Consider the following 27571-nt stretch of genomic DNA (forward strand, 5'->3'; position numbering starts at 1 on the left):
GCAATTCCTTTGGGCTACCTCTGGTGATTTTTAAAAAGGCTAATTTATCTCCTGGCTATCATGAGGACTGACCAGAAGGGCATGATAAATTGTAATGCTGAGCTACAATGGTAACGTACACTTCAACTCTGTTACAGTGCAATTTATCATACAATTTGGCTAGAAATGCAGATCAAAACCTACTCCTGGAGCAATAACCCCCTGAAAGACTTATCTTACAGAATTCATCTACAGACAGTGACTCTGCCATAAAACCAATGTTGCTGACTTTCCACTAAACTCAAAGTTTAAGCGTGAACACAGACACTTGGTGTTTCTTTCTATCCTTATTGTTCTGTGAGCACAGATGTAGCTTTATAACTACATTCAACACAAACACCCAAACGAACATAAAGGACCAGAGATGGTTGGAACACAAAAAGAAATGTAAATGTTAAAAAAATGATAAGTCATATCAAAACAACACCCAAACAGCCCAAACTCCAGGAAACAAGACATAGTTTCATTTTTCACCAGGACCCAGCGATTACTTTACTTTCTGATAAAATAAAACTTAAGATTCGAGGAGGTCACAGCAGATTCCAATTACTATAAAATGGTCTGGTAATATTTGATTAGCATTTGGTAATATTTGATGCAGATACTTTCATTGGTAAAACAGCCAGGTGAATGGAAAAATCTTAAATGGTTACTAAGTCCAAGAAATGGTAATAACTAATAAACTTTATTTTAAAATAATACCATCAGTTAAAATTCCCAATGTATATATTTATTTGGCTAATGGAAGCTTTCAAAGAACATATGCATTCCAATATTCTTTTACCAGAACAAATATTCCAGTTCTTTCTGGAAATTAGAATTGACTGGAAGGTTGAATGAATACCTCTCTCAGCTTGTCCGCTGAAGTCACACAATGCACCCAAGGCAAACAATTATAAGGAGGCTATGTATGTGGCTTAGTGCTCAATCAATAATCCTGACAGAACAGATGGGGGAAAAAATTAAACATCCAAACAAACTGTCTGCACACCTATGCTGTGAAAGTAAACTGTGAACTTGAACCGATTTACCGCTAATTCAAAAAAAAAAATTTTTTTCTAGTAACCTTATATTTCAGGTAACTGATATGTGTGTTGTATATTTATACACACTCTTACATAGTTTAGTGTTTATGGAAATCCTTCACATATTCTTAACATTAGAGATTTGCTTTAAAAAAGATGCATAAATATTCTCATTCAGATTCTAAAATGTATTGCAGCTTGGGGAGAAGTACATATTTCATAAGATTTATGTATTCCGTGGTTTCTTCGTGTTTTCTTTATAAATATATATTCTCAACTGCTCTAATAATTAAGAGAGTGTAACTGCCACCTGCTGAGAGTGACAATGCTGTTAGCTCTATGGCTATGTCCTCGCATTCACACACGATTCCTGTACACAGTTCATATAGGACCTTCCAAAGCAGTCTCTGGCTAAAACAGGCTACATTCTTGAACAAGAGAAAACCTAAGTGCATCCAATACTGGTAGGCTCATTCATACTTGCACGTATCTTCCCGGAGATGTCTATACTTCCTTTTTATCCTGAAGCAACAGACATTATGGGATTCCAAGAAACTGGGTTTTTGTAACCCAAGTAAAAATAGCCAAATTGTAAAAAATACTACAGGTTATCTTGTGTTATCAGTTGTCATCTGTTTTGTATATGTTCTCATGCTTTGGAGAATTTAAAATTAAATTTATGCTAAACTAGAACCATTCCAAAGTACTAAGTGTAAATACAAGCCGAAAGACCAAATAACACTGAAGAAAACAAACAAACAAACAAAAACTTCAGGTGATAAATAGCTACTACGACAGCTGACAGATCTCTAGGGAAGTGAAAGCAGTTGCTTAAAAACATGGACATTGACATAAAAGTGAAACTAAGAGACATTGATAAGAGTGTGGTGGTTGGGGGGGGAAGGGAGAGGGAAAGGGGGAGGGGGAGGGGCACAAAGAAAACTAGATAGAAGGTGACAGAGGACAATCTGACTTTGGGTGATGGGTATGCAACATAATTGAACGACAAGATAACCTGGACTTGTTATCTTTTAATATATGTATCCTGATTTATTGATGTCGCCCCATTAAAAAAATAAAATTATTTAAAAAACCCAAAAAACAAAAAACATGGACATTGAACTAAAAAATACTATTTTGGTTCATATTTTAAAAATGTCCAATTTGTGGACAAAATAAGATGGTTTTAAATATTACCCAGAAACAGTATAAATAGTAAGCCAAACATATGACAGAAGTTCTTAAATATGAATTCTTATTATAGAGCATACAACTTCTACCTAAACTAATCTTAGTCTTAGAGAACCTTTTCTTAGTCTTCCCCTTAATATTGGTAATGAGACCTTTTCCAAACCATCAGGAAGATGAAGGCTTTCAAAAATACCTTCAGAGGACAGATGTTTCATGAATTATTAATAATTAGATAAAATATTAGGGATGTACACAGTTTTAGAAAGGCTACCAACACAACCTTTTCTTTTCATGAAAATCTATGTTTTAAGACAGTTTCACAATCTGGTAGAAATAGAATTTTGTCCAATGGCTAAGCAAAATATAGGTAAGTATGTGTGTTACTATTTTACTTACAAATTAAATGTGCAAACATAAGTAACTTTGGCCTCATCTTTTTAGTCTATTTTAGAGAAAAAAAGAAAGAGAGAGAAGGGGGAGGAGTAGGAAGCATCAACTCCCATATCTGCCTTGACCAGGCAAGCCTGGGGTTTTCAACCAGCCACCTCAGTGTTCCAGGTTGAGGCTCCATGCACTGCACCACCACAGGCCAGGCTGGCCTCATTTATTTCTCTTAAGATCTCCTAAAAACAGTCCTGACAGAACCCATAAAATGATGTCTTTTGCATTATTCTTTGTTGCAGTTAAAATAAGTAAATAAAATTCCATTTAGTACATTTAAATCTAGTTAGGTTCTAACTACTACTCCCTGCTTCTTACACCACTACTTTTACCCTTAGTTTATATGATTCTGCCAACTCAACCTGGAGAGTTAATATAAGTCTTTGGCTTTAAATTTATATAGAATTTAATTTCCATTAGTACTACTATCTATATAGCATCACAATGACTTTGAGTGAATCTTTGTATCAAAATAGTTATCAAAATATTCTGGTCTATTTCAGATATTTTCAAAGTATGGATTATATAAAGTATATTAAAGATAGTGGATTTCAAAAGAAAAGTGAATAATGACAATAAGTGAATGTTTTCTGAAAACGAGTTTCTAAACACTAAAATGCATTGAAAATACAGTTTCAGCCACTGAAAAATAAAACTGTTTTACAGTTATAGAAAACACAATTCTAAACATTTTTTTCTCTGACTAGCAACCAGAACTAGCAGCTATGTATTTTCCAAAAATCGAGTCATTTTTTGCAATCTTTTTGTTAGTTCTAACTTGATTATCCAATACTTTTAATTTTTTACACTATTACAGAATTGCATTTCTCTAGGTTTCCAAAACCACCTTATTCAACCTTCCCCATCTGTCACCATCTGCCTCTTTTTAGCATGTACTTTTTGTGTGATCACATAATCATGTGAAAAATAACTCACGTTCAGATGATTATCTGCTGGTACATTTGAGGACTGGGCATAATAAAACAGAACTGCCAAAACATAGTTAACACTTTTAATTTTGTTGGGTCTTGCATGTAAGCTACATTTGATTTCAGGCTGTTTTACAGTTGGGAAGTTGATCAGGTACTGCTAACTCCAGAGCAAAGCTGAGACTAAATAATTAGCACTGCATAAAATGGTCTGGAGTCAATGAGAGCCAACTCAAGTAAGAAAACTTCACTGCAAGATTGTATACGTGATGTCTAATTTCTTTGATCATTTCTAGGTGTGAAAAGAGAGTATGGCTTGCAAAAACAAATTTTCTGTGAAATATCTTATTGTCCATAATGTATGGCCTGTCAAGTTTATTTCCTTCTAATAGCAGTAAGAGCAAAAACACATTAATTTATAAGTAGATAAACAAATGTACTTAAGAGCTGTATATATGCATATTTTGTATGTCTCTGCAATTTCTTAAAAAAAATACGATTCCCTCCCAACACTAAAGGTTCATCATCAAAAGAGGAAAGAAAACAGACATTTTTAAAACACTTTTTTTTCAGCAAATGTAATTTTTATATGATAAGACTTATCTTCTCTGGTGGTCTTTGCCACAAGAACAAACTTAAGTTCATTTAAAACTTGAGTTTAAAAATCTTCTATGGATATGATACTTGGGACAGTTACTTGGTTTTGAAGTGATTTTTAATCATCTTTTTGAAGCATCTTATAATTACCCATTAGCTTTCTTTAAACAGCAAAGCATTTCTACCAGATTCAAACAATTTGAAAGGTAAAGAAAGATGAGCACTGTTAGGCTGTGGTAAGATCTCCCCAGTTCGTGTAAACAAGTCCTCAGAAGAGAAGGGAAACATGACAGTGAGCCATTCATCACAGAAGTAGGACTCAAGAATGTATTCCAGGTCTGATAAACAACTCCTACTTATACACCATCAAGAAAAGTCTGGCATAAACAAGGGTAAGTACTGGAAATGTCAGGGTTCAAAAAAGGTGAGAGACACCATGTGAACTAAGGAAAGAGCTAGTTGCAGCTCTTGCCAATCCCTCCCTAACTCTGACCATCTGATCAGTGTTGCCTTGTCCTCAATTCAAAAGTGCCTTTTCCTCCTCCACGAGGTCCAGTCTAATGTGCATTTCCACACTTGCTGTGTGTCCAGGCCTCTTCTCTTCCTGCCTCCCCTTACTGCTGCCGGACCCTCCCAGCAGGCTCCCACGTCCACCTTTGCTCCCGCCATACTCAAAATAACTTTTCTAAAGCAATTACTGTTAACACAGTAATAATTATTTGCCGTATCTTATTGCCTTAGCGAACAGTAAGACACTTGAGGACAAAAACTATTTCTTGCTATCTTTGTATACTCCTAGCACCTAGCACATTACATGGCATCTAATAAATATTCAATAAACAGTCCCTTAGTGAATAAAGAAGTGTTTTTAGTGAAATGGTTCATACTGAAGACTAAAAAAAGGACTTCAATTCTTATTTTTAAAAGTAAGAGTAAACATATTCAGAGTTGCCTGATTTAACACCTAGGCAGTGTTTGACATAAATGTTTAAAAATATAAGAATTAAAATTGCATGAGAAATAGTTTCAAGATTGTCATCCTCAACCCTTTAATGATCACTCTCCCCAATAACAATGAAGTGTCAAGATTTTAATTACGAATCAGCGTGTAACAGCCATGGGTATATAAACTGCTTTTAAAGACCTGAATTCTGCAATATTTAAAAAACATATATACACAGAAGCGTTTGCTTACTTGTCTTTAAAAAGAAGTTGATAATTTCTTGCGAATTGTAAACTTTCTATCTAGAAACAACTGGGCATCAAATTCTTGGCTTTGTTCTTCAGTTGATGACATTTACATATAGAACAATATCTTTATCTTAGGTGATCATCAGCTTTTAAAATGAGATGTATTTATCTTCTTCAGAAATCATTTCCCCTAATTGTGATGCAACTAATTCTGTTATTCTAAATATGGGATAACATCATCCATGGCAAATGTATAGCAGGGGAAACTGAACTCCAAAGAAACAAAAAAATTTGTTTTTCACAACATTTGCAAAACAATCCTATTCTAGAGAAAGTTCCAAGAGCAATGCCCTTTGTGTCTTGTTCTTGTAACTATATCACTCAGAAAAATACCCAATATACAGCAGACACACAATATTATCTATTAAATAAACAAAGAAATGAATTACTCTGGAACCCTCAGCATGTGGTCATCAGTTGGAGCTGCTTTGGTCTGAATTCCAAAATGTACCTACTGTCATTGCATTAACTCTTCCAGTGAAATACTTTCCAATAATTATGAAAACCCACAATAAGACAAATCCAAACGATCCACTGTAAACTCTTTTGAAGTCATTCAATGACTCTGCTTTAATAAATGAATCATAAAAGGTATAATCAAAAAATAAAATGTATATGGCCAACAACAAAATGGACTTACTCTATTCTAGTTAGTACCTTTGTGCTCATAAAAGTTATAATATTTATGTATCAAGTTAAACAAGTGGGAACAAAATAAATTTGACTCATGTTGAATTAATTTCAGGTAAAAATAGTAGGTACTTTGAGTTTTTTTAATGCTGAAGTGGTTTCCCTCACAAAGCATCCTATCATGACTGGGGCGGAGCCTACCTCCGGCGCCAGGTACTCGGGGGTACCACAAAACGTCTTCATGGTGGCTGCATCTGTGATCCCTTCTTTGCAAAGTCCGAAATCTGTAATTTTTATGTGGCCATCTTTATCCAGCATCAGATTCTCCAACTGTATAGGAAGAAAAATGCCATGATTTGTCCTATTGTCTTCAAATATAGGAAAATACTGTTTTGAAGCAATGATCAAATGCAGAGCCAGATATTTTATAAAGAGGACATCGTTGTTGTTAATAGAACTTTCCTCACTTACAAACCCTGTAGGTTCCTAATTCATGTGTAAAAATAAACATGTTTCATCAACTACTTTGATGATAAAATTGTTGATTTTTTTAAACCAATGGGAGTAAAAGTCATTATTGTGTAAGTTCTGAGAACTAAAGCCTAATGAACTTTTCAGAGCAAAAACCAAATCCTCTCATTTATATAAATTGTGATCTAAACCATCCCAAGGAGATGAGCATCTTCATCAGGATATATACAGATGGTTTTCAATAATTTCTCTTGGGAATCTATTGTTATTATAAAATATTCACTTACAGAAATGTTTTGGTTGTGGTTGTATCAAACCTAAATCTTATTTTGTAAGGGAAGGTGATATCCTTTTTTGTAGTTCTTTGTAAAAAAGAAATACCAACCCTTTCAAATATTAAAAAAAAAAAAGAATATTAATGTCAAACATTCAACAGTTAATGAAAATATATAGCACAACTATTATACAGTTGTAATCTCTTTGAAGCCGTTATTTTAAAAACACCAAAGAGAATCTTTTATTAAAGATTTAATCAAGAAGCAAGATCATCTGCCCCAAGTGAAAGTTATGAAAGGCAAGAGGAGGAAGAACTGCAAACCAGTACAATTAAAAATAACAATAACTGATCATTTTTTATCTCCTATTTTGGACTCAAAGTTATGATTATCATCACACATAGATACATGTGAGTTCTGAAATGTGCTCCTATATACAGAGACAGGGTGCCTAACCTATCCATTTACATCATACAACCAAAAGGCACACACAAGAAATACCTACAAGAAACGCAGGTGAAAAATATATTAGCAGGATGAATGATAAATAACACATTCTACTCCTTAATATGATTATATATGAGAGTGTTTACCTGAACTCTGAAGTCAGTCTCAAACTCAAAACAGAACTCCATATATGCACATAAATGATTGCATATAAAATGTGGCATCATACTGTTATAATATCCAATGTCTTAGAAACCAGATGCTAACTACAGTGAAGCATGCTCATGGAAGGGAAGCCCAGACAGACATATGTCCCCAGGTGCAGTAAGTACCTCATGTGACTGATGGAAACGTTTAATCCATGCTTCATTTATTGCACAGAGTTCAGAGAAGTGACACATTGTTCAATCTTTCAAAAGTAAAAATTCTTTCCTTTTATCTCAATTCAGAAACCTTGCATCTTCCATATGCTTTTCTATTGACCTGAACCTAAAAATCAAGCCTAATTTGCACCAATGGCATTAAGTCCTGAATATGGAAACTGAATAGAAACATCAAGACAGAGTCTAACTACTGCGCTTTCTTCCTGTGACAGCCTTCTCTCTGCCATGGTCAGGTTTCTCTTCACACTTCCGGTAGAAAAGCGTTCTCCTCCTTCCTTCCTCCCTCTCCTAATGTGCCATAATAAGAAACAAATATGTACCGGAGGGTGTGTCATTTTGTTGAATGAAAACATATGTGCCCTTTTCCTAATTTTTAAGAAGATGCTTATGGTTTTAATATAGGAATATATTATAATACATACACACAAAACCAAGTTAAGTTCTTCAAATGCTGTATAATCTTTTAAAATATTTAATTAATCTGTTTTACCAATACATAAAAATCCTTATAAATCTTTAAATTATATGATTGCATAACATGTGAATGTCCACCTGCTCCATTCTTTCCCACTCCCATCCTAGTTTTCTGGGTTTGATGTCAGTCCTCTTTAAGTGCTTTAGAAGCACTGGAAAGTATCCATGGAAACATGGTATCATGCACTGTTTCTCCACATTTTGATAAGGCCATTTTGTCATATATAGTTTTTAAATCCTGATCCATAACTGATTCTCTACCCTCAGAGCTCATCTCTCAGCTTCACGCTGAGGTTGGAGAGACAAGGAGTGAAATGAGGTGCAGGGAAAAGGTTGGGGTAAGGAACAGACTGATGGTGACTGAGAGTCCTGGTTTGCCCAGAACGTAAGGGTTTCCAGGGATGTGGGACTTAAAAGTTCTATAACTGGGAAGCTCTGGGAAAACCAGAACAGTTGGTTATCCTCTTTCCTTTATGAATCAGCTTTCAGAAATTACAATGATATAGTAAGAAATAAGGTCAGCCTAAGCCCTAGGGATGATTGGGAGAGATGGGCGAGAGTGATGATTGATGATGGGACTAGGCAGCACCTTGCAAGGGCAGCAGTAGGGAGCACAATTGGTAGGAGTCTGGCGTCGAGTTAGAGAACTCACATGTAAATTTAAGCTTTGCCCCTATGCCTGCGTGATTGGGCAATTGATTTCTATGTGCCTCAACTTCATCTATAAAACAGGCAAATAACAGTACCCATCTAACATGGTTGTTCTGAGAATTAAGTGAGATACTGATTGCAGAACTTAACACACTGTAGACTCTCAATAAATGTATTGATCATTATTAAATGTAGCTTTTTATGGTTGATGTGTAAGTTATCAAAATGGTGGGTATTCTTTTAGACAGCTCTGTATTTTAAAGGAAAGAACCAAGTTCAGGAACAAAACCCTATAAAACACTTTTGTCAGCTCAGTGACTTCATGAAAACACTTTTCAATATGTAATAACTTTTTTTGAATGAACCAACAAACATAAATATTTCATCATTTTAAAGACATTTATTTTAAACAGAGCCCACCCTCTGCCATTAATTAATTTTCTTCTCTCATCATCCTGAAATATCACTTTGTTGAGCATTTTTGAAAAAAACTTGTCCTTCACCAGTATAAATGCCAGTCAGAGATGCATCACCTTAAAAAAATATGCCCAAATCCGCCTTGGCTGATTGGCTTAGTGGTAGAGCATCAACCCAGTGTGTGGATGTCCTGGGTTCGATTCTCGGTCAGGGCACACAGAAGCACCCATCTGCTTCTTCACCCTTCCCCCTCTCGCTCCTTTCTCTCTCTCTCTTCCTCTCCTGCAGCCATGGCAAATTGGAGTGAGTTGGCCCCAGGCACTGAGGATGACTCCATGACTTCTGCCTCAGGTGCTAATAAGAGCTTGGTTGCTAAGCAATGGAGCAATGCTCCAGATGGGCAGAGCACTGCTCCCTAGTAGGCTTGCTGAGCGGATCCCAGTCAGGGCACATGCAGGAGTCTGTCACTGCCTCCCTGCCCCTCACTGAAAAAAGAAAAATACTCCCAAATCCAATGTATATCAAGATAAGTCAGGGGTAATTAAATATCCACTCTTGGTAAAAATAGTTATTTTGCACAGATGCATAACAAAGTTTCTGAGACATATAAGAAACATGAGTGTTGTGAAGGATGCAGAGAATCACCTAGAAGCCTTTGAAAGATCAAAGTCATAGACACAGCAGAACACCTGACCATCCCTTCCTGAGTGCATTTGACACTAATGAAAACAGGATTTAGTCAAACGATTTTAGGAACACTTCCAATATTTAAAGGAGAAATGAAAATATTAACAAATGAACTTTCTTTGGTTCTTGCTCCTAAATCTCAGGGCTTTCCTTTTTCCTTTTGGTAGCCATAGAATGCAAAATGCATCCTGTCGCTGACTGGTCAGGTATTCTCTATTTAGAAAGCTGAAATGCACCTGTTTTATCACCACAGTCATACTAGTTTTCAAGGGCATTATGTTTATGTTTAATGGATGCACCCACTGGCCAAAGCAATAATGAACACTAACAGGAGTTCTGAGAGAAAACACTGTATATTAAAAATCTGGTTATGCTCACTACTTGTATCAAAGGGTTGTTGCCTAACAGTTCACGCTTTGAGGAGAGAAAAAATATTAGACATATATACCTCATGGAATTTCCACACAAGGCAACATTTTTTACACAGTTGAAGTGGATCAAACAGAGGATCTTGATTTAGCGCATATAAGAAAAAATGCTAGCGCTGGACATCGTCTTTTCTCTCTGTGCTTTGTGGACAGGAAAATATAGCAAAGAAGTACTATGGTCCTTCCTGCTCTTGCTGGTACCAAGAAAAAAAATAAACTCTAAAAATCCTTAGCTTTGGCCCTGGCCGGTTGGCTCAGTGGTAGAGCGTCGGCCTGGCATGCGGGGGACCCGGGTTCGATTCCTGGCCAGGGCACATAGGAGAAGCACCCATTTGCTTCTCCACCCCCCCTCCTTCCTCTCTGTCTCTCTCTTCCCCTCCCGCAGCCGAGGCTCCATTGGAGCAAAGATGGCCCGGGTGCTAGGGATGGCTCCTTGGCCTCTGCCCCAGGCACTAGAGTGGCTCTGGTCTCGGCAGAGCGATGCCCCGGAGGGGCAGAGCATCGCCCCCTGGTGGGCAGAGCGTCGCCCCTGGTGGGCGTGCCAGGTGGATCCCGGTCGGGCGCATGCGGGAGTCTGTCTGACTGTCTCTCCCCGTTTCCAGCTTCAGAAAAAATACAAATAAATAAATAAATAAATAAATAAAAATAAAAATCCTTAGCTTTGCTTGATACAGGGCTATTCAAACTTTTACCACACTTCCTAGTACATATAACAAGTGAAATCTGTAGGGAGGACCGGGATCAGTGCACAGACCACCTGAGGCTGGAAGTGACTGGCCTGGAGGCTACTCTCTCCACCTGGTGAGTGAGGGCGCTTGAGCACACCTGTGACCCACGTGTGGGCACAGCGGGTGAGCTGTGCTCTCATACACGCCAAAGAAGCTGTTAGAAACATCAAATGTGTTTAACACTTTCTAATATAATATTCTAGTATCTTTTAGGTATCATTTTATTTAACTGGCTGACATTGTGATCCAAACAAAGGAATGAAAGCAGCAGTTGCTAAGGGCTCTGACGACCATCAAGTCATATGAGGCAACGATTCCCTCACTTGCTCTAGCACCACATTTCAGCACCATCCCATTAAACTCAGTGCTCGATACCCAGTCCACCTCAGCTACACTCAGGAAGGATGCCTCCTCTCACACCGCACATCTAGGCTGATGGCTATCCAAGTCCCAAAGTGTCACACAAGCTGACCTGCAGGAACTTACAGGCCACGGAATTAGAGTGTGTGTGGGAATCCTGAACAAAAAACATTCCTTCATTTCCCCTTCCTGGACTGGGAAAGGATTCATGTTGATCAACAGTGAAGACCCCGCCTGGGTTGTTGAACTATTTAAGAACTGACTACAAATTAGGAACAAAACCCAAAAGTACAATTTAATGTTTGAGACGAAAAGGGCTCCTAAGAGCAGTTACTTAAAATGTCTAGGAAAGAGGGAATCCAGGGTGACTGGTTAGCAGGGGGAGTGGGGGTGTGTCTTGAGACTCTGTGTGCAGAGCAAGCAGGCTACATTTTCTTAGACTGTGCATTTGTTTGGGGTGAATGTCAGGAAGCTGATTGGGACTGGGGGGGCTGTGGGAGATTTCCCTCTGAAGCCCCCTTCTGTGCCATCTCTGAGGCCTGGAAATTATCTAAATCTGTTTGAATCAATACCAGGTCATTAGCTAGGAGACAACAGAGACAAATCTAAGGGACCAAAGTGGATGTCTAAATTAGTTTTCGGTGATGTAATGCTGTTTTTGTAATACACCTGGCATAAATGTATTTAAAACATTCATTCTCTTATCTCTGGAAACTTCATTCAATTTTTAGGTTACAAAGACCTCCCAGCCATCTCAATGCAGTCCCCTGTTTAGACTTCATTTCAACTCTAGAATGATGTAATGAAAAGAACATTAGTTCTAGAACAAGGACTCACGGGGTCTACTGGTCTTGACTATGCCACCAACTTAGCCCATTGCTTTATGTCACTTCCTAGACTTCTAGAAGTCAGTGCCCCCCCCCAGAAAGCTATGCATGAGCTCTATATTTCTACAATACCACCCAAAGTTATCATGCGTAATTCTGAGCAATATGGATACAAATAGCATTTGTGTAAGTTTTTAATGTTTACACTGTGTGTTTTCTTCTTGGTGTGCATTCCTGTAGTTTTTGTCTCAGACTTTTATATATACTTAGGTTTTTAAGGTAAGACCATACTTTAAAAAATAAACTTAACAGAGATCACTTAATTATCTAGTAAAGTTAGTGATCTACGCATATGGTGGCTGCATGACTTGTTCATATATAAAGTAGGTTCTTTATGTTGCTATTTAATACATTTATTCTTCCCATCAACAGAAAGGATGGAAAATGAAAATCAATCATATCGATGAACTTCAATATTCCAATATGTTCATGGTAATATTGTTAATAGTAAATACTGACCATCTCAATTATAACATTCTTTAATCAACGGTGGCATTCTTTTCCTTGTTTCTTTAGGCTAATAATTCTACCTTCCAGCTTTAAACATTTTGGATATGTTACCAAGTACTTCAAAATTATTCTCATTTCCTTAAATCCAGGAAACCTACCCTCTCCTGACAAACAGAATTCACAAAATATACAGTAAGAATTAGGGGGTGGGGGGGTAATTCAGGCAAAGAAAAGCTAACTTTCTAAGTAAACTTGGAAATGCCATACAACATCACGTTGGAAGATTTGTCATGCCATATAACTAACTTCTTTTTTACAAAAAGTATCTAAATTCAAGACACTTAAATATTATAGTATTATTTGGCCATGTTGACCTCAGAGGCAGGGAGGGATGCTGAATTCTGTCACAGTCCTGGTTATAAACAGCTTCAGGCCTTAGGTCCACTGTGGCACTTAGTGGGTCACCCCTGATCTAGGTGTTTTATAGTCACAGTACCTTTTTCCTAAATAGAGTATTTTATAGCTTCTTTTACACTTTATAAATGCTAATATTATGCATACATATGTACTATATTTCATTGTCTTTGTTTAAAATAATACTTTGCAAGATAGTTATTCCTTAGGGTCATTCATAACATAAAGATTCATGATAGGAATATCTTGAAATAACCTAGACAACCATTTAAATAATTAGATAACTTAAAGATCATTGATTTTTTTTGTTTTATTTTTTGTTTCTTTTTTCTTTACAGAGATAGAGAGAGAGTCAGAGAGAGGGATAGACAGGGATAGACAGACAAGAACGGAGAGATGAGAAGCATCAATCATTAGTTTTTCGTTGCGCATTGAGACACCTTAGTTGTTCATTGATTGCTTTCTCATATGTGCCTTGACCGTGGGGCTGCAGCAGACCGAGTAACCGCTTGCTCAAGCCAGCGACCTTGGGTCCATGCTGATGAGCTTTGCTCAAACCAGATGAGCCCGCACTCAAGCTGGCGACCTCGGGGTCTCAAACCTGGGTACTCTGCATCCCAGTCTGACGCTCTATCCACTGTGCCACCACCTGGTCAGGCAAGATCATTGATGTTTTAAAAAGAGAGAGATGGGAACAAGGGGATAATTGTGATTTATTATTTGTGCTGTAATATGGGGAAACAAACAGAATTTCATAAAAGACTCATGTAACTACTATTTCTACAAATCAAATTATATTTTTAATAAACTAGTTCTGAATAAATAAAGCAATTCTGCACTGAATTTTAATAGGTCAGGATCACTATACAATCTACTGATTGAGAAAGTAAGTTTGTCACATTAAGAATCTGTTCAGGGCCCTGGCCGGTTGGCTCAGTGGTAGAGCATCGGCCTGGCGTGCAGAAGTCCCGGGTTCGATTCCTGGCCAGGGCACACAGGAGAAGCGACCATCTGCTTCTCCACCCCTCCCCCTCTCCTTCCTCTCTGTCTCTCTCTTCCCCTCCCGCAGCCGAGGCTCCATTGGAGCGAAGATGGCCCGGGCGCTGGGAATGGCTCCTTGGCCTCTGCCCTGGGTGCTAGAGTGGCTCTGGTCGCAACAGAGCGACGCCCTGGAGGGGCAGAGCATCGCCCCCTGGTGGGCGTGCCGGGTGGATCCCGGTCGGGCGCGTGCGGGAGTCTGACTGTCTCTCCCCGTTTCCAGCTTCAGAAAAAATACAGGGAAAAAAAGAATCTGTTTAGGAGGTCGCCAGTTCAAAACCGTGGGCTTGCCTGGTCAAGGCACATATGGGAGTTGATGCTTCTAGCTCCTCCCCCCTTCTCTCTCTCTGTCTCTCTCTCCTCTCTCCCTCTCTCTCTCCTCTCTAAAAGTGAATAAATTTAAAAAATTTTTAAAAAAAAGAATCTGTTCAGGATGTGTTATGGCACAAATTTCCTTGATATGGCTGACCTAATTGAAAACAGTGTCATGAGAATCACTACTACCTTTGATGAGCTGCGCCAGAGGTTAACAGACTAAGGCCCCTGGGTAAAATCTAGCCTCCAGCCTGTTTGGGTAGATAGTGTTACTGGACCCCAGGCAGGCGCACTCAGTCATGTATTGTCTGGGCTGCCTTTACCCTGCAATGTAGAATGGAGGAACTTCAGAGACTATATAGGCAGCAAAGCCTAAAATATTTCCTCTTTCACCTCTGCAGAATTTTTGCCAATCCTGGAAGGTCTCATCGGAAAGAAACTTTGAGAAGTCAAGTCACTCTTCCCAATAAGACAAATACAGTACTCTTTAAAATGCAAATTAAATAAATTAAAATGCTCTAGGTATTTAAACCCACCAAAAAGTTAATATTAGAATCAAATTAAATATACTGCTCACAAAAATTAGGAGATATTTCAAAATGAATATGAAGCGATAAAAAAAAAAGCACTTGATTTTTATTTATTTAACAAGAACATCAGAAAAGCAAACGACTAGTCAAAGAAAGGTGGTTGATTATGCAAATGAGATGCAAAACAACTTTTATTTCATTGGTGGAAACGCACTGTACAAAAGGCTGAAAGTACTGGAGTATCTGCACGTTCCCTAATCCCCTAATTTTTGTGAGCAGTGTATTTTCATCTAATAAGGGCTTATTTCTTATAAAAGTGTCTTCATAATACATTGTAGGACAGTGGTCCCCAACCTTTTTTGGGCCACGGACCGGTTTAATGTCAGAAAATATTTTCACTGACCGGCCTTTAGGGTGGGACGGATAAATGTATCACGTGACCGAGACAAGCGTCAAGAGTGAGTCTTGGATGTAACAGAGGGAATCTGGTCATTTTTAAAAAATAAAACAACGTTCAGACTTAAATATAAATAAAACGTAAATAATGTAAGTTACTTATTCTTTCTCTGCGGATGTACCAAATGGCCCATGGACCAGTACCGGTCTGCAGCCTGGGAGTTGGGGACCACTATCATAGGATGTTAAACAATGAGACTGATTTTAAAATGTCACTTGTAAAGTTATGTGACTTCTAAATCAGATGTTTGACATTACCCAAACCATTACAGAAAACTGACAATGTTATTGGTAGGTCATACTTAATCAGAGTAATCAAGCTGGAACTCTTCTACACGTCAAAAACTCTGACATAAGGGATCTACCTATGTATCAGTGAATTAAAGGTCCTCTCAAATGCAGGAAACCACATTCTTAAACAGAATGATTTTTCTCCCAACTAGATCCGCTTTTCTCCCAAACTGTGTAACTTTGTAATTACTTTGTCCCCACAGTCTCTGCAAAAACAAATTTTGATTACTTTTTGTTGTTACCTTGAGATCCCGGTACACAATCTTTCCGGAGTGTAGGTAGTCTAAGGCAGAGACAATTTCTGCGCCATAGAAACGTGTGCGGTCCTCTGAGAACACCCGCTCTCTCGACAAATGGAAAAACAGCTGCAGGGTAAACAGCAGGGACAGGATTGTAATAATTACTGATTTAGTGGGGAAATTAACACAAACATAAAACACCTCTCATCACCATATTGTGATGATAGATAGTGTACTCTCAGTGGACGCTGAGCTCTCTTAGACAGCAGCTGGCTTATCTTCCCCAGGTTTCCAAGGGGAGACTGCGAGCTGTTAAATCAGCGTTTTAATCAGTACACCAATCTTGTTGAAGGCATTCTGCTTGCTCCCAGTTAACCTTCAGTTACTGGAGGAAAGAAGGACGCACTGTTGGACTGCACTTCCCCCTCGCTCCATGGCTGCTTCACTCTTTCAAGGATGAGGTATTGAGACATTATTAAAATAAATGATATTTCTACTTAATTATCTGATTTATGTTTGATTTCAGAAAAAGGGTGGCTGATTTGCTGAAGCTGATTTATGGGAACTAGTGATATTCTGCATCTGTTGATTCATCGTATTTCTAAAAGTGTCTGCAAAGTTTGAATCAATGTTTTCTTTGGTGAGAAACTGTAGGCTTTAAGTTTTAATTTTTGTAATGTGCAAAATGGTCTGAGAAACTCCCATGATTCCCCTTATAATTCTCAATGTCTACTCTTTCTAATTTCAGAATAAACTATGCCACCAATCTTGTCTCATAGAATCACTTAAATGATAAGGCCAGCCATTTCCTAGCTAATCACACTCAACAGTCAATAAATATTTATGGAGTGCTCACTATGGCCAAGCACACAGCTCTCCACTTAGTCAGCTCTTTATTTAAGAAACTACCTGTTTCATATCTCAGTTTGACAATATATATAAAGAGCAGGCTTCAGGTACCATTGGCCTCTGTTATACTATTTCTCTGTACTAAGAAAACCTCAAGAACAAGGAGAGCTTGTTGACAGTGCTGAGGACATCACGAGGTATCACAGCAGATACTCAATACGTGTCTGTGATTAAAGAGATGAACCAATTACTCAATGGAATCTTGACTGCAAAACCAGGAATCAACTACACCTTGGCCTGGATTAGTGACACTCAGTGCTTCTACAAATTTATAACAATTATGGTCAACAAGACTTCTTCCTCACATACCAAATATAACTCATGTAACACACATAAAGGTCCCTATAGATTCATTCCTCCCTTTCCCCACCTCCCCTTCCACTTAAGAGTCTATCATTGTTTTGACATAAACTTGATGCATAGCCCATTTTCAGAGGGAAGAGAGACGGGTGATACCATATATCTATTGCCAAAAAAGACATGCTCAACATTAGTTATAGTAAAACACAAATATTAGGCAGATAATCTCTAAACTTTAACACTATTTTACTGTCATATTTAGCAAATCAAAGATGCTACTGACTGGGGCTCCATCATTGTTTTATAGTAACAGCAAGAAAAAAAAAGTCACTTAAATTTATACATACCATCAAATATAAAAGGCATTCTGATTGCAGAAATGTTAAATGCATCTGACAAAGAATCAAATATACTATGCCAAAAAATCAAACCAATGTATATAATTACTCAGGAATATTTTATAAAATTCATTTATTTTATAGGCATATGTGTATATATAAATCAGCTTTACATATATATATATATTTAATGCATTACCATTCAAATAAGGACAGAGAGAAGACAGAAGTATGGAACATATGGAACAAACCATTCTGAATAATTTCTGGGTCAAAATACTATAATTTCTGCCATGCTTTATACAAAAAATCCCTAACTTTGATGAAGGGACTCTTGCCACCTCAATGTAGATTTATGGTAGTCTTCTAATGGAATAAAAATAGTGATAAAATTTATAAAATTTTTAAAGATAATGCCAACCCTACTACCCACTCATCTACTGTACAAAATATAGGGATGCTACCTAAATCAATATAATACATGCAGGATCCTAGATCTTTATTTAAACCATATATCTTTAATTTGTCTCCTAGCCAATTTCTATAAAAATATATGCTAAAAATATGATACTTAAGGAGAACGCTATTTCTCAATCTGCTGTCCTCTGAAACCTACCCTTGCTACTTCATAGAACTTATTCTTGTTAAGATATCCAAGAACCTTTTAATTGCCCAATACAGTTACTTATTGTCTATGCCCCTTCTTCCTGTTCTGGAGCTTAGAACACAATCACTTACTGCCCTCTCCTTCCTAAAACAAGTTTCCAGCTTTGGTAATACCACTCTGTCCTGAATTCCTACCTAATTATCCAGATATTCTTTGGTTTTGAACCAACTTTCCATTTAATGAACATGAATTATTTTAAAGTCACTATGTTGGGCATGGGGAAGAAGAAGACATATGTAATGATTAAGACAATCCCTAACCTCAAGATATTCAATGCAAAGAAGATACATGCATAGTTAAACAAACAAAAAAACAAACAAGAAAGCTGTTATGAGAGTTTTTGCAATTCTGATATTAATAATGCTTTGGTAGATGGGAAGATGGCAGCGGAGTAGGCAGATGCACAGATGACCAGCTCTCACCACCAAACTGGAATACAAATCAATATAGGAAAAATCAGCATGAAAAACCAACTCTGGACTACAAGAACAGCTCTCAAAAACCAAGGAGCGAAGAAGAAGCCACAACAAACCTGGTAGGGAGCGCCTGAATCTCCTCTGCTTACAGGAACGGGGGGGGGGGGGGTGAGGCTGAGAGCCCAGAGGGGATCTCACACAAGGGAAAAGAGCAGAAAATACTGCTCACAGCCACTTGCCTGGCGACCAGGGAGCGAGGTGTGTTGAAAAGACCAGCTTATATCCCAAGTGGAAAGGACAGGGAGAGGGACAGACTGTGAGGGGCTAAGGAATGCAGGAAACGAACTAAAAAAGCTGACTCATCCGTGCTGGAGGCAGCCATAGCTGGGGGAGGGACTGAACCGTCCACAAAACAGTACTGAATTCCTTCCGGATCAGAGATCTCCAGACATCTCTCCAACTCCAATCAGCGTAACAAGACACAGCTGAAAACAAGAAGTGGGGAGGAGGGGCAGTAACTCAGCTCTCCATGGAGATCTGAGATACACCTCCCCCTACTGAAGCTGAGAAAACACCCTGCCCCCAGAGAGATTAGTTGGCTGAAGAGGCCTTCAGAGTCTCAGGTTACACCCATTGTATTCCTGGATACACTTTCAAGGAAGCTCCCTGCTGAGATCAATAAACAAGACTATTACCTGTTAAAAAAACAAACAAATTAAGACTGCAAAGCTGCCCAAATCCGAAAATGGATTACCAATAATAGGTGACACCAATCCAAGAAGATGGAGAAATAACACAACTGATTAGAGAAATGCAAATTAAAACCACAATGAGATATCACCTCACACCAGTCAGAATGGCGCTCATCAATAAAACAACACAGAATAAGTGCTGGCGAGGATGTGAAGAAAAGGGAACCCTCCTGCACTGTCTGTGGGAATGCAGACTGGTGCAGCCACTGTGGAAAACAGTATGGAGATTCCTCAAAAAATTAAAAATTTAACTGCCTTTTGACCCAGCTATCCCACTGTTAGGAATATACCCCAAGAACACCATAGCACTGTATGAAAAGAAGAAATGCACCCCCATGTTTATGGCAGCATTGTTCACAATAGCGAAGATCTGGAAACAGCCCAAGTGTCCGTCAGAGGACGAGTGGATTAAAAAGCTTTGGTACATATATACTATGGAATACTACTCAGCCATAAGAAATGATGACATCGGATCATTTACAATAACATGGATGGACCTTGATAACATTATATGGAGTGAAATAAGTAAATCAGAAAAAAACTAAGAACTATATGAATCCATACATAGATGGGACATAAAAATGAGACTCAGAGACATGAACAAGAATGTGATGGCAACGGGGGTGGGGGGTGGGGGGAGGAGGGAGGGGGCAAGGAAGGAGAGAGGGGTTGGGTGAGGGGAGGGGCTCAAAGAAAACCAGATAGAAGGTAACAGAAGATAATTTGACTTTGGGGGAGGGGTATACAGCACAATCAAATGTCAAAATAATCTGGAGATGTTTTCTCTCAACATATATATCCTGATTTATCAATGTCACTGCATTAAATTTAATGAATAAATTTTAAAAAATGCTTTGGTAGCAAAGAGTGATTGATCTTTACTGAGATGATCTGAGGAGACTTCACAAATACGGACGGGAGCTTTCACAAATGGAGAATATAAGAGAAGCCTACAGAAGATTGCTATTCAAGTTTTATCCATCTTTACATTTCTAGTACAGCCTAGTCTACTATCTGCACAGATTAGGTAGCTAATAATTATATATTTGTGAAAGAATTCTAAAGAGAACAAAATAGCAAAGGCAAGAAAATACATGCAGGAAACACAAGTAGCTGAAGAATAGTACATATTCAAGTCAACAACAGGACTTTAGTTAAAAAATATGAGGCCACACTGTTTAGGACCTTGACTGCCAAGATATGGGTTTGGGATTTACTCTGAGATAGGACTGTCAAAGAGTTTTGGGTTAAAACAGCATAATTTTAAAAATACAGCTGGCAGCAATTGAAGAAAGAATGAAAAGATCTGAGACTAGAGTCAGGGAAACAATGCATAAAATGCAACAAAAACACTGCTGAGTCCCTATCAATGCAACTGTTACGAAAAGCTACAGCACAAAGAGAAAAAATGGTACCGATCCACCAGAACATCACTATTTGGTTAAAGATCAACCAGATAAATAAACAATTCTACTAAAAATGTGGTAGTTATAAAATAGAGAGCACATTTAAATAAGTGAATGAGCATGCCTGATAATTTCAGCACTTACATATGAGCTGAAGAAGAGCTTCTGAGGGACCCCAATGAGAGCGCTAATAATAGGCTCTTCAAGAGATTCAAATTCCAGAGGGAACTTGCTTGCGCCATTAGGTGTCAAGGGAGAGAACAGTGTTGGGGTTTCCCTGTGGAGGGCTGAGTGGACGTTGCAGCCAGCAGTGTGGAGGGAATAAATAGAATAAATAGGGGTGGGGACAGAGGGGCAATGGGTTTTATTTTGACCTGTTAACACATATAAGCATTTGATACCACAGCTTTTTTTTTTTTTTTTTTTACAGAGACAGAGAGAGTCAGAGAGAGGGATAGACAGGAACGGAGAGATGAGAAGCATCAATCATTAGTTTTTTGTTGCGCATTGCGACACCTTAGTTGTTCATTGATTGCTTTCTCATATGTACCTTGACCGTGGGGCTGAAGCAGACTGAGTAACCCCTTGCTCGAGCCAGCGACCTTGGGTCCAAGCTGGTGAGCTTTTGCTCAAACCAGATGAGCCCACGCTCAAGCTGGCGACCTCGGGGTCTTGAACCTGGGTCCTCGGCATCTCAGTCCGATGCTCTATCCACTGCACCACTGCCTGGTCAGGTGATACCACAGCTTTGAAATCATGGACCCCAAGGGTATAGAAGTAGACAGGTGAGTCATTTATATAAAGATATTGTTAAGCCCTGGCCGGTTGGCTCAGCGGTAGAGCGTCGGCCTAGCGTGCGGAGGACCCGGGTTCAATTCCCGGCCAGGGCACACAGGAGAAGCGCCCATTTGCTTCTCCACCCCTCCGCCGCGCTTTCCTCTCTGTTTCTCTCTTCCCCTCCTGCAGCCAAGGCTCCATTGGAGCAAAGATGGCCCGGGCGCTGGGGATGACTCTGTGGCCTCTGCCTCAGACGCTAGAGTGGCTCTGGTCGCAATATGGCGACGCCCAGGATGGGCAGAGCATCGCCCCCTGGTGGGCAGAGCGTCGCCCCTGGTGGGCGTGCCGGGTGGATCCCGGTCGGGCGCATGCGGGAGTCTGTCTGACTGTCTCTCCCCGTTTCCAGCTTCAGAAAAATGATAAAAAAAAAAAAAAAAGATATTGTTAAAACCAAGGGAGCATGACATAGCCCAGGAAAAACAGAGTTAAGCTCAGAATCTCAGGGGATCATCACTACACACAAGGACAGGAAATAGAAGCAGAGCAGGAGACTGTCATGGAGTCCTAAGAGAAGTAGAAAAGGTAGGGAGAGAATATCTGAAGAATGAATGAAAAGGAAGTTTCAGGAAGGAAATAACCCTTACCAGGCATAGGAATTAGGTAATTTTTCACCTTTTAGGGAAGAGATGCCATACTTATATGAATGTGGACAGAATGTAGAAGTAGAGATAATACATGACTCCTTCAGAAAAAATGAGATGAGTGAACATAGTATTAATAGAGAAGATTTCTGCTACAACATATTAATGCTTTTAAGAAAACGTGTTTCTGAAGAAACTGAGATACTATGAAGCTACAATTCATTTAGAATAGGCACATAAAACATCAATGAAATTAGGTGGCCAGAACCATGTTATTTTAGAAGTATTTAGTATATATATGATAATAGTCATGATGACAATAAATGACACAGTAAATGAGAAAAAAATAACTACTTAATAAATGATGCCATAATAGTTGGTCGTGTAGTTGGTCAATACAATTTTTATGTCACATCATAAAATAAATTTCAAATGGAATTAACAACTAAATATAAAATGTGACTAGAGAATCTATAGTTATCTGATCTCAGGGTAAAAGGGATTTTCCAAGCAGAAATGAACTGAAACCAATCATATAAAGAAAAACTGATAGAAGTAACTACATGGAATAGCAACAGTATGAATAAAATTGAATATTTAAAGCAAGTATGACAGCCAAAATATCCACCACCAGCAGATAGATGAACAAATGGTAGAGCCATGCAACCTGGATCAGGACTCAACAATAAAAGGATCAAACTACTGAGACATGTAACAAAAAGCACAATCTCATTAGGCCAATGGTTCTCAAACTTTTTGAGGTTGCGGTACATTTAAAATCCTACAAATAATTGTAGGCGCACTATATACAAATTTCTGAGAAATATGTTATAATAATCAAGTCATATATTAAAGAAAAAAATATAAAGTCCAAGCATGCTTTTATGGTAATTAAACAAAATAAATGACAAAATTAAATTTATTCTGACATTAAAAAACATTTTTATGATACATTTCTTGAGTTATGCTTTTTAGAATTTGTAAAAGAGGGGTTAAAAAATTTTAAAAACAAAAAAAAAGTTATCTTTTCATATATATATATATATATATAGATACGTTCTTAGTAAGTAAGATTTAGTCAATTCGGGAGGTCCCAGCATGAATGTGTTAAGTTTTTTCATTCTTGTGTTTATGAGAAACATGAGCTTGATGTGTCCTAGCGATTTCTTCAATGTTTGGGCATATATTTGAAAGGCAAACTCTCATTTCCTTGTCAATACATTGAATTTCTCTCTTTTTACTCTTAATTGTGTTGAGTGCAGAAAACCCCCACCATACATATCATCTTAACTTTACACCAAACAACGGATAGAAGAAACTTGCCTCCAGTCCAGGGGTCCCCAAACTTTTTACACAGGGACCAGTTCACTGTTCCTCAGACCATTGGAGGGCTGCCACATACAGTGCTCCTCTCACTGACCACCAATGAAAGAGGTGCCTCTTCCGGAAGTGTGGCAGGCCGGATAAATGGCCTCAGCATGCAGACTGGCGCCATAGTTTGGAGAGGCCTGCTCCAGTCTTTCCGGGGGACATGGGAGTAGTGTAAATAATCCAGCACCACAGTTTAACAGCCTTTTGTAACCTAATCCAGCAAGTGAGGTGGGGGTTGGTCAGACTGTCAGTTTACAGCCAATTCCCCACACCTCTGTCCCCCGACAATCTAAACTCCAAAAACCCTGTTGGTTTTTTGGTCCCCAACAGGCACATATTTCTCTGGAATGCCATAGGGCGCACCTGGAAATCTTCTAGGGTGCACTTTGAGAACCACTGCATTAGACTGAGGATGAGAAGCAGACACAAAAGAGTATTCATATTGGATGACTCTATTTCTAAAAAGTTTTAGAAATGCTAAATCAAATGTTTAGTGTCAGAAGGCGGATCAGTGTTTGCCTCGGGCCATGGGTGGATGCAGGGGTGGGTGAGGGAACAGGACAGGGAAGACTGACTGATGGCAAAGGATGGCAGAAGTCTTCAAGGCAACGAAAATGTTCAGTATCTTTCTTGTTATAAAGCCCGCATGAGTATTATGTATAAATGTTTGCCCAAAGTCACGTAACAGTACACTTAAAGTGAGGCCATCTTACTGCATGTAGACTCTACCTGAGTAAGGGAAACAATCTAACTGTTCAAAAGTTTGGTAAGAATGTAATAAATTATAGTACAGCTACATAAGTAGACAACTCGTATATATTTTACAATATTAAGTACAATAAAATGGAAAATACACATACACTATAAAACCAGGAAAATCTATTAACATGGTAATAGTAATTATTGCTAGATGGTGAGCTTTAGAGTCGCTTTATCTTGTTTCATACTTTCAGAAGTACTTATAATTATTATCTGCTCCGCAGAACACTGCGCTTTCCTTCATCTCAAAGACCATCTGTCTTGTGCATGTCACAGAGTAAGTACTAAGAACACAGCACAGTAACTAGCTTGTAGGAAGCAGTCCATAAATATTTTTTAAATTAAATTAAAATAACTTTTTGGCTCTTTTGATATTCTCTGCAATTAATATGTACTGTTGTTACTTTTATAATAAAAAATTATATAGAGGTTCCCAATAAATGTACTGTGTGCATCCTTGGTCTCATTTAGGCTTATGTCAAATCTAATATTCTAATTTTTTTGTTTGGCAGAGGCACAAGAAAAAGAGAAAAACCATTCAAGTACTCTACAGCTTTACTCCCTCAGCACCAAGCCATCCTAATATTATGTGGCACATATTATATTAATAAATATGCACTGTAAAAAATAAAGTTAAATTCAAAGCTACTTTCCAAAGAATTATTTATAAGGAAAATAAGGCTCAAGATTTTTAAGGCGAAGTATTTTTATTAGAAACTAAAAAATCATATACAGCCTGACCAGGAGGTAGCACAGTGGATTGAGCGTTGGACTGGGATGTGGAGGACCCAGGTTTGAGACCCGGAGGTCGCCAGCTTGAGTGTGGGCTCATCTGGTTTGAGCAAGGCTCATCAGCTTGAGCCCAAGGTTGCTGGCTTGAGCAAGGGGTTACTCAGTCTGCTGTAGCCTCCCCCCCACTTCAAGGTACATATGAGAAAGCAATCGATGAACAACTAAGGAGCTGCAACAAAGAATTGATGTTTCTCATATCTCTCCCTTCCTATCTGTCTGTCCCTATCTGTCCCTCTCTCTGACTCTGTCTCTCCACAAAAACAAAACAAAACAAAAAATCATATACAATACTGAATAACTTTGTTTTTTTACTAAAAATAAGAAGTTATTTGCTGCTCAAGCAAGGAGCACAGTCTTAGAAATTTAAGTTCCTTTAGGCAAAAACAATATTCTTTTATGCTGAGCTTAGCCATACTATAGAAATGCAGTAATGTAAATAGATTATTTTAACCCAGTAAATATATGTCTACATTTGATCACAAACCCAGAATGCTTACTTTGAAAATAAATTACTATACTTTGAAAAAAAGTTTTATTCATAATGCAACAAACTTCCCACCAAATAAAGATCTGCATTTCTAAAGAGAATTATCATTGCAATCTTTTATTTTAAACTCAATTATCTTTAAAAAATTTTTTTTTTACAAATACTGCCTACACAGTTATTCCTTTGTAATAGCAAAGATTGGTTACCTAGGGAATAGCACATTATGCTCAATACCAGTCTCATTAATTTCAATGATAAAATTCATTATCATAATATTAACTGAAATTGGAACCTGAGTATCCTAAAGACAACTAATTAATTAAGCAATAAGACACGGCAGTCTGTGCAATGATGCTACTTAATACATCCCTGGGATTTATAGACCCAAGATGAAAAGAGTGGTTCTAGCTCATCTACCAGGAGAACTAATCAACAATACTATCATGGTCCACTCCGGCTGCTGTAACAAAACACCACAGATTGGTGGTTTATAAACAAAAGAAATTTATTCCTCCTAGTTCTGGGGACTGGTAAGTCTAAGCTCAATGCACTGGCATATCAGATGTCTGCAGAGAACCTGCCTCTGGGCTCTTAGTTGACTATCCTTTTGCTGTGTCCTCAAGTAGTGAAAGAGGAGGGTGAGCCCTCTGAGCTCTCTTTTACAAGGACACTAATCACATTCATGAAGGTGACAGAAATGTTCTGCACTATAACTGTGAGGATAGTAAACTACATACCTGTCCACACTCACTAAATGGTAACCTAAAAGTGATGAATTTTAGTCAATATAAATTGTACATGAAGAAGATGATCTTTTAAAAGGTGTTTATATTTAAATAAAAATACTTATTTATTTTTTTTTTTGTATTTTTCTGAAGCTGGAAACGGGGAGAGACAGTCAGACAGACTCCCGCATGCGCCCGACCGGGATCCACCTGGCACGCCCACCAGGGGCGACGCTCTGCCCACCAGGGGGGATGCTCTGCCCCTTCGGGGTGTCACTCTGCCGCGACCAGAGCCACTCTAGCGCCTGGGGCAGAGGCCAAGGAGCCATCCCCAGCACCCGAGCCATCTTTGCTCCAATGGAGCCCCGGCTGCGGGAGGGGAAGAGAGAGACAGAGAGGAGGGGGGGGGGGTGGAGAAGCAAATGGGCGCTTCTCCTACGTGCCCTGGCCGGGAATCGAACCCAGGTCCCCCGCACGCCAGGCCGACGCTCCACCGCTGAGCCAACAGGCCAGGGTAAAAATACTTATTTTTTAATTTAAATAAAAAATATACACAAGAAAAATATGCCCCATTAAAAATAAAAAGGCAGACCAGATTGGGAGGAAGTATTTGTAAAACATGTGTGTGTGTGTGTGTGTGTGTATACAATAAAGCATTAAATCTAGAATATATAATGAAGTCTGACTACACAATATTAAGATGAACAATCCAATTAAAAAATGGACAAAAGATTTTAACAGACACATTAATAACATTAATAAAGAATATATGCAAATGGAAATCTACACAGAAAAAGATGTTCAATATTATTAGTTGTCAGGAAATTCAAATTAAAACGATAATATACCAATACACACCCACAAGAATGGGTAAAATTTGAAAAAGCTAACCATTACAAGTGTAATGATGATATTAAGTAACATTCTGGAAATGCAAAATAGGACAGTTGAGTTTCTTTTGAAGTTGAACACATTAAGTGATACAAAAATTGCATCCCTAAGTATTAGCCTAAAAGAACTGAAAATATATGTTCACATACAGATTTGTATTGGAATATTCACAGGTGCTTTTTCCATAATAACCCAAAACTTCAAAGAACCCAAATGTCTATCTACTGTTGATAGTATACACACATTAAGATATATCCATATAATGGAGTAAAGCCACAAAAAGAAACAAACTACTG

General features: G+C 38.3%; 1 protein-coding gene across 12 annotated transcripts in view; it reads right to left on the minus strand.

Annotated features, from left to right (window-relative positions):
* Positions 1 to 27571, minus strand: part of AKT3 (AKT serine/threonine kinase 3) — a 363939-nt gene that overhangs the window by 147908 nt on the left and 188460 nt on the right. For all 12 annotated transcript variants that reach the window (XM_066236840.1, XM_066236795.1, XM_066236763.1 and 9 more), the window contains 2 exons: positions 16048 to 16170; positions 6305 to 6433 (listed from right to left, as the gene is read on the minus strand). In XM_066236840.1, coding sequence (XP_066092937.1) covers positions 6305 to 6433; positions 16048 to 16170 — 252 coding nt within the window. The remainder of the gene's footprint in view (positions 1 to 6304; positions 6434 to 16047; positions 16171 to 27571) is intronic.

Source organism: Saccopteryx bilineata, chromosome 1 (assembly GCF_036850765.1).
Source record: "Saccopteryx bilineata isolate mSacBil1 chromosome 1, mSacBil1_pri_phased_curated, whole genome shotgun sequence".
In the NCBI taxonomy this organism is placed as follows: domain Eukaryota; kingdom Metazoa; phylum Chordata; class Mammalia; order Chiroptera; family Emballonuridae; genus Saccopteryx; species Saccopteryx bilineata.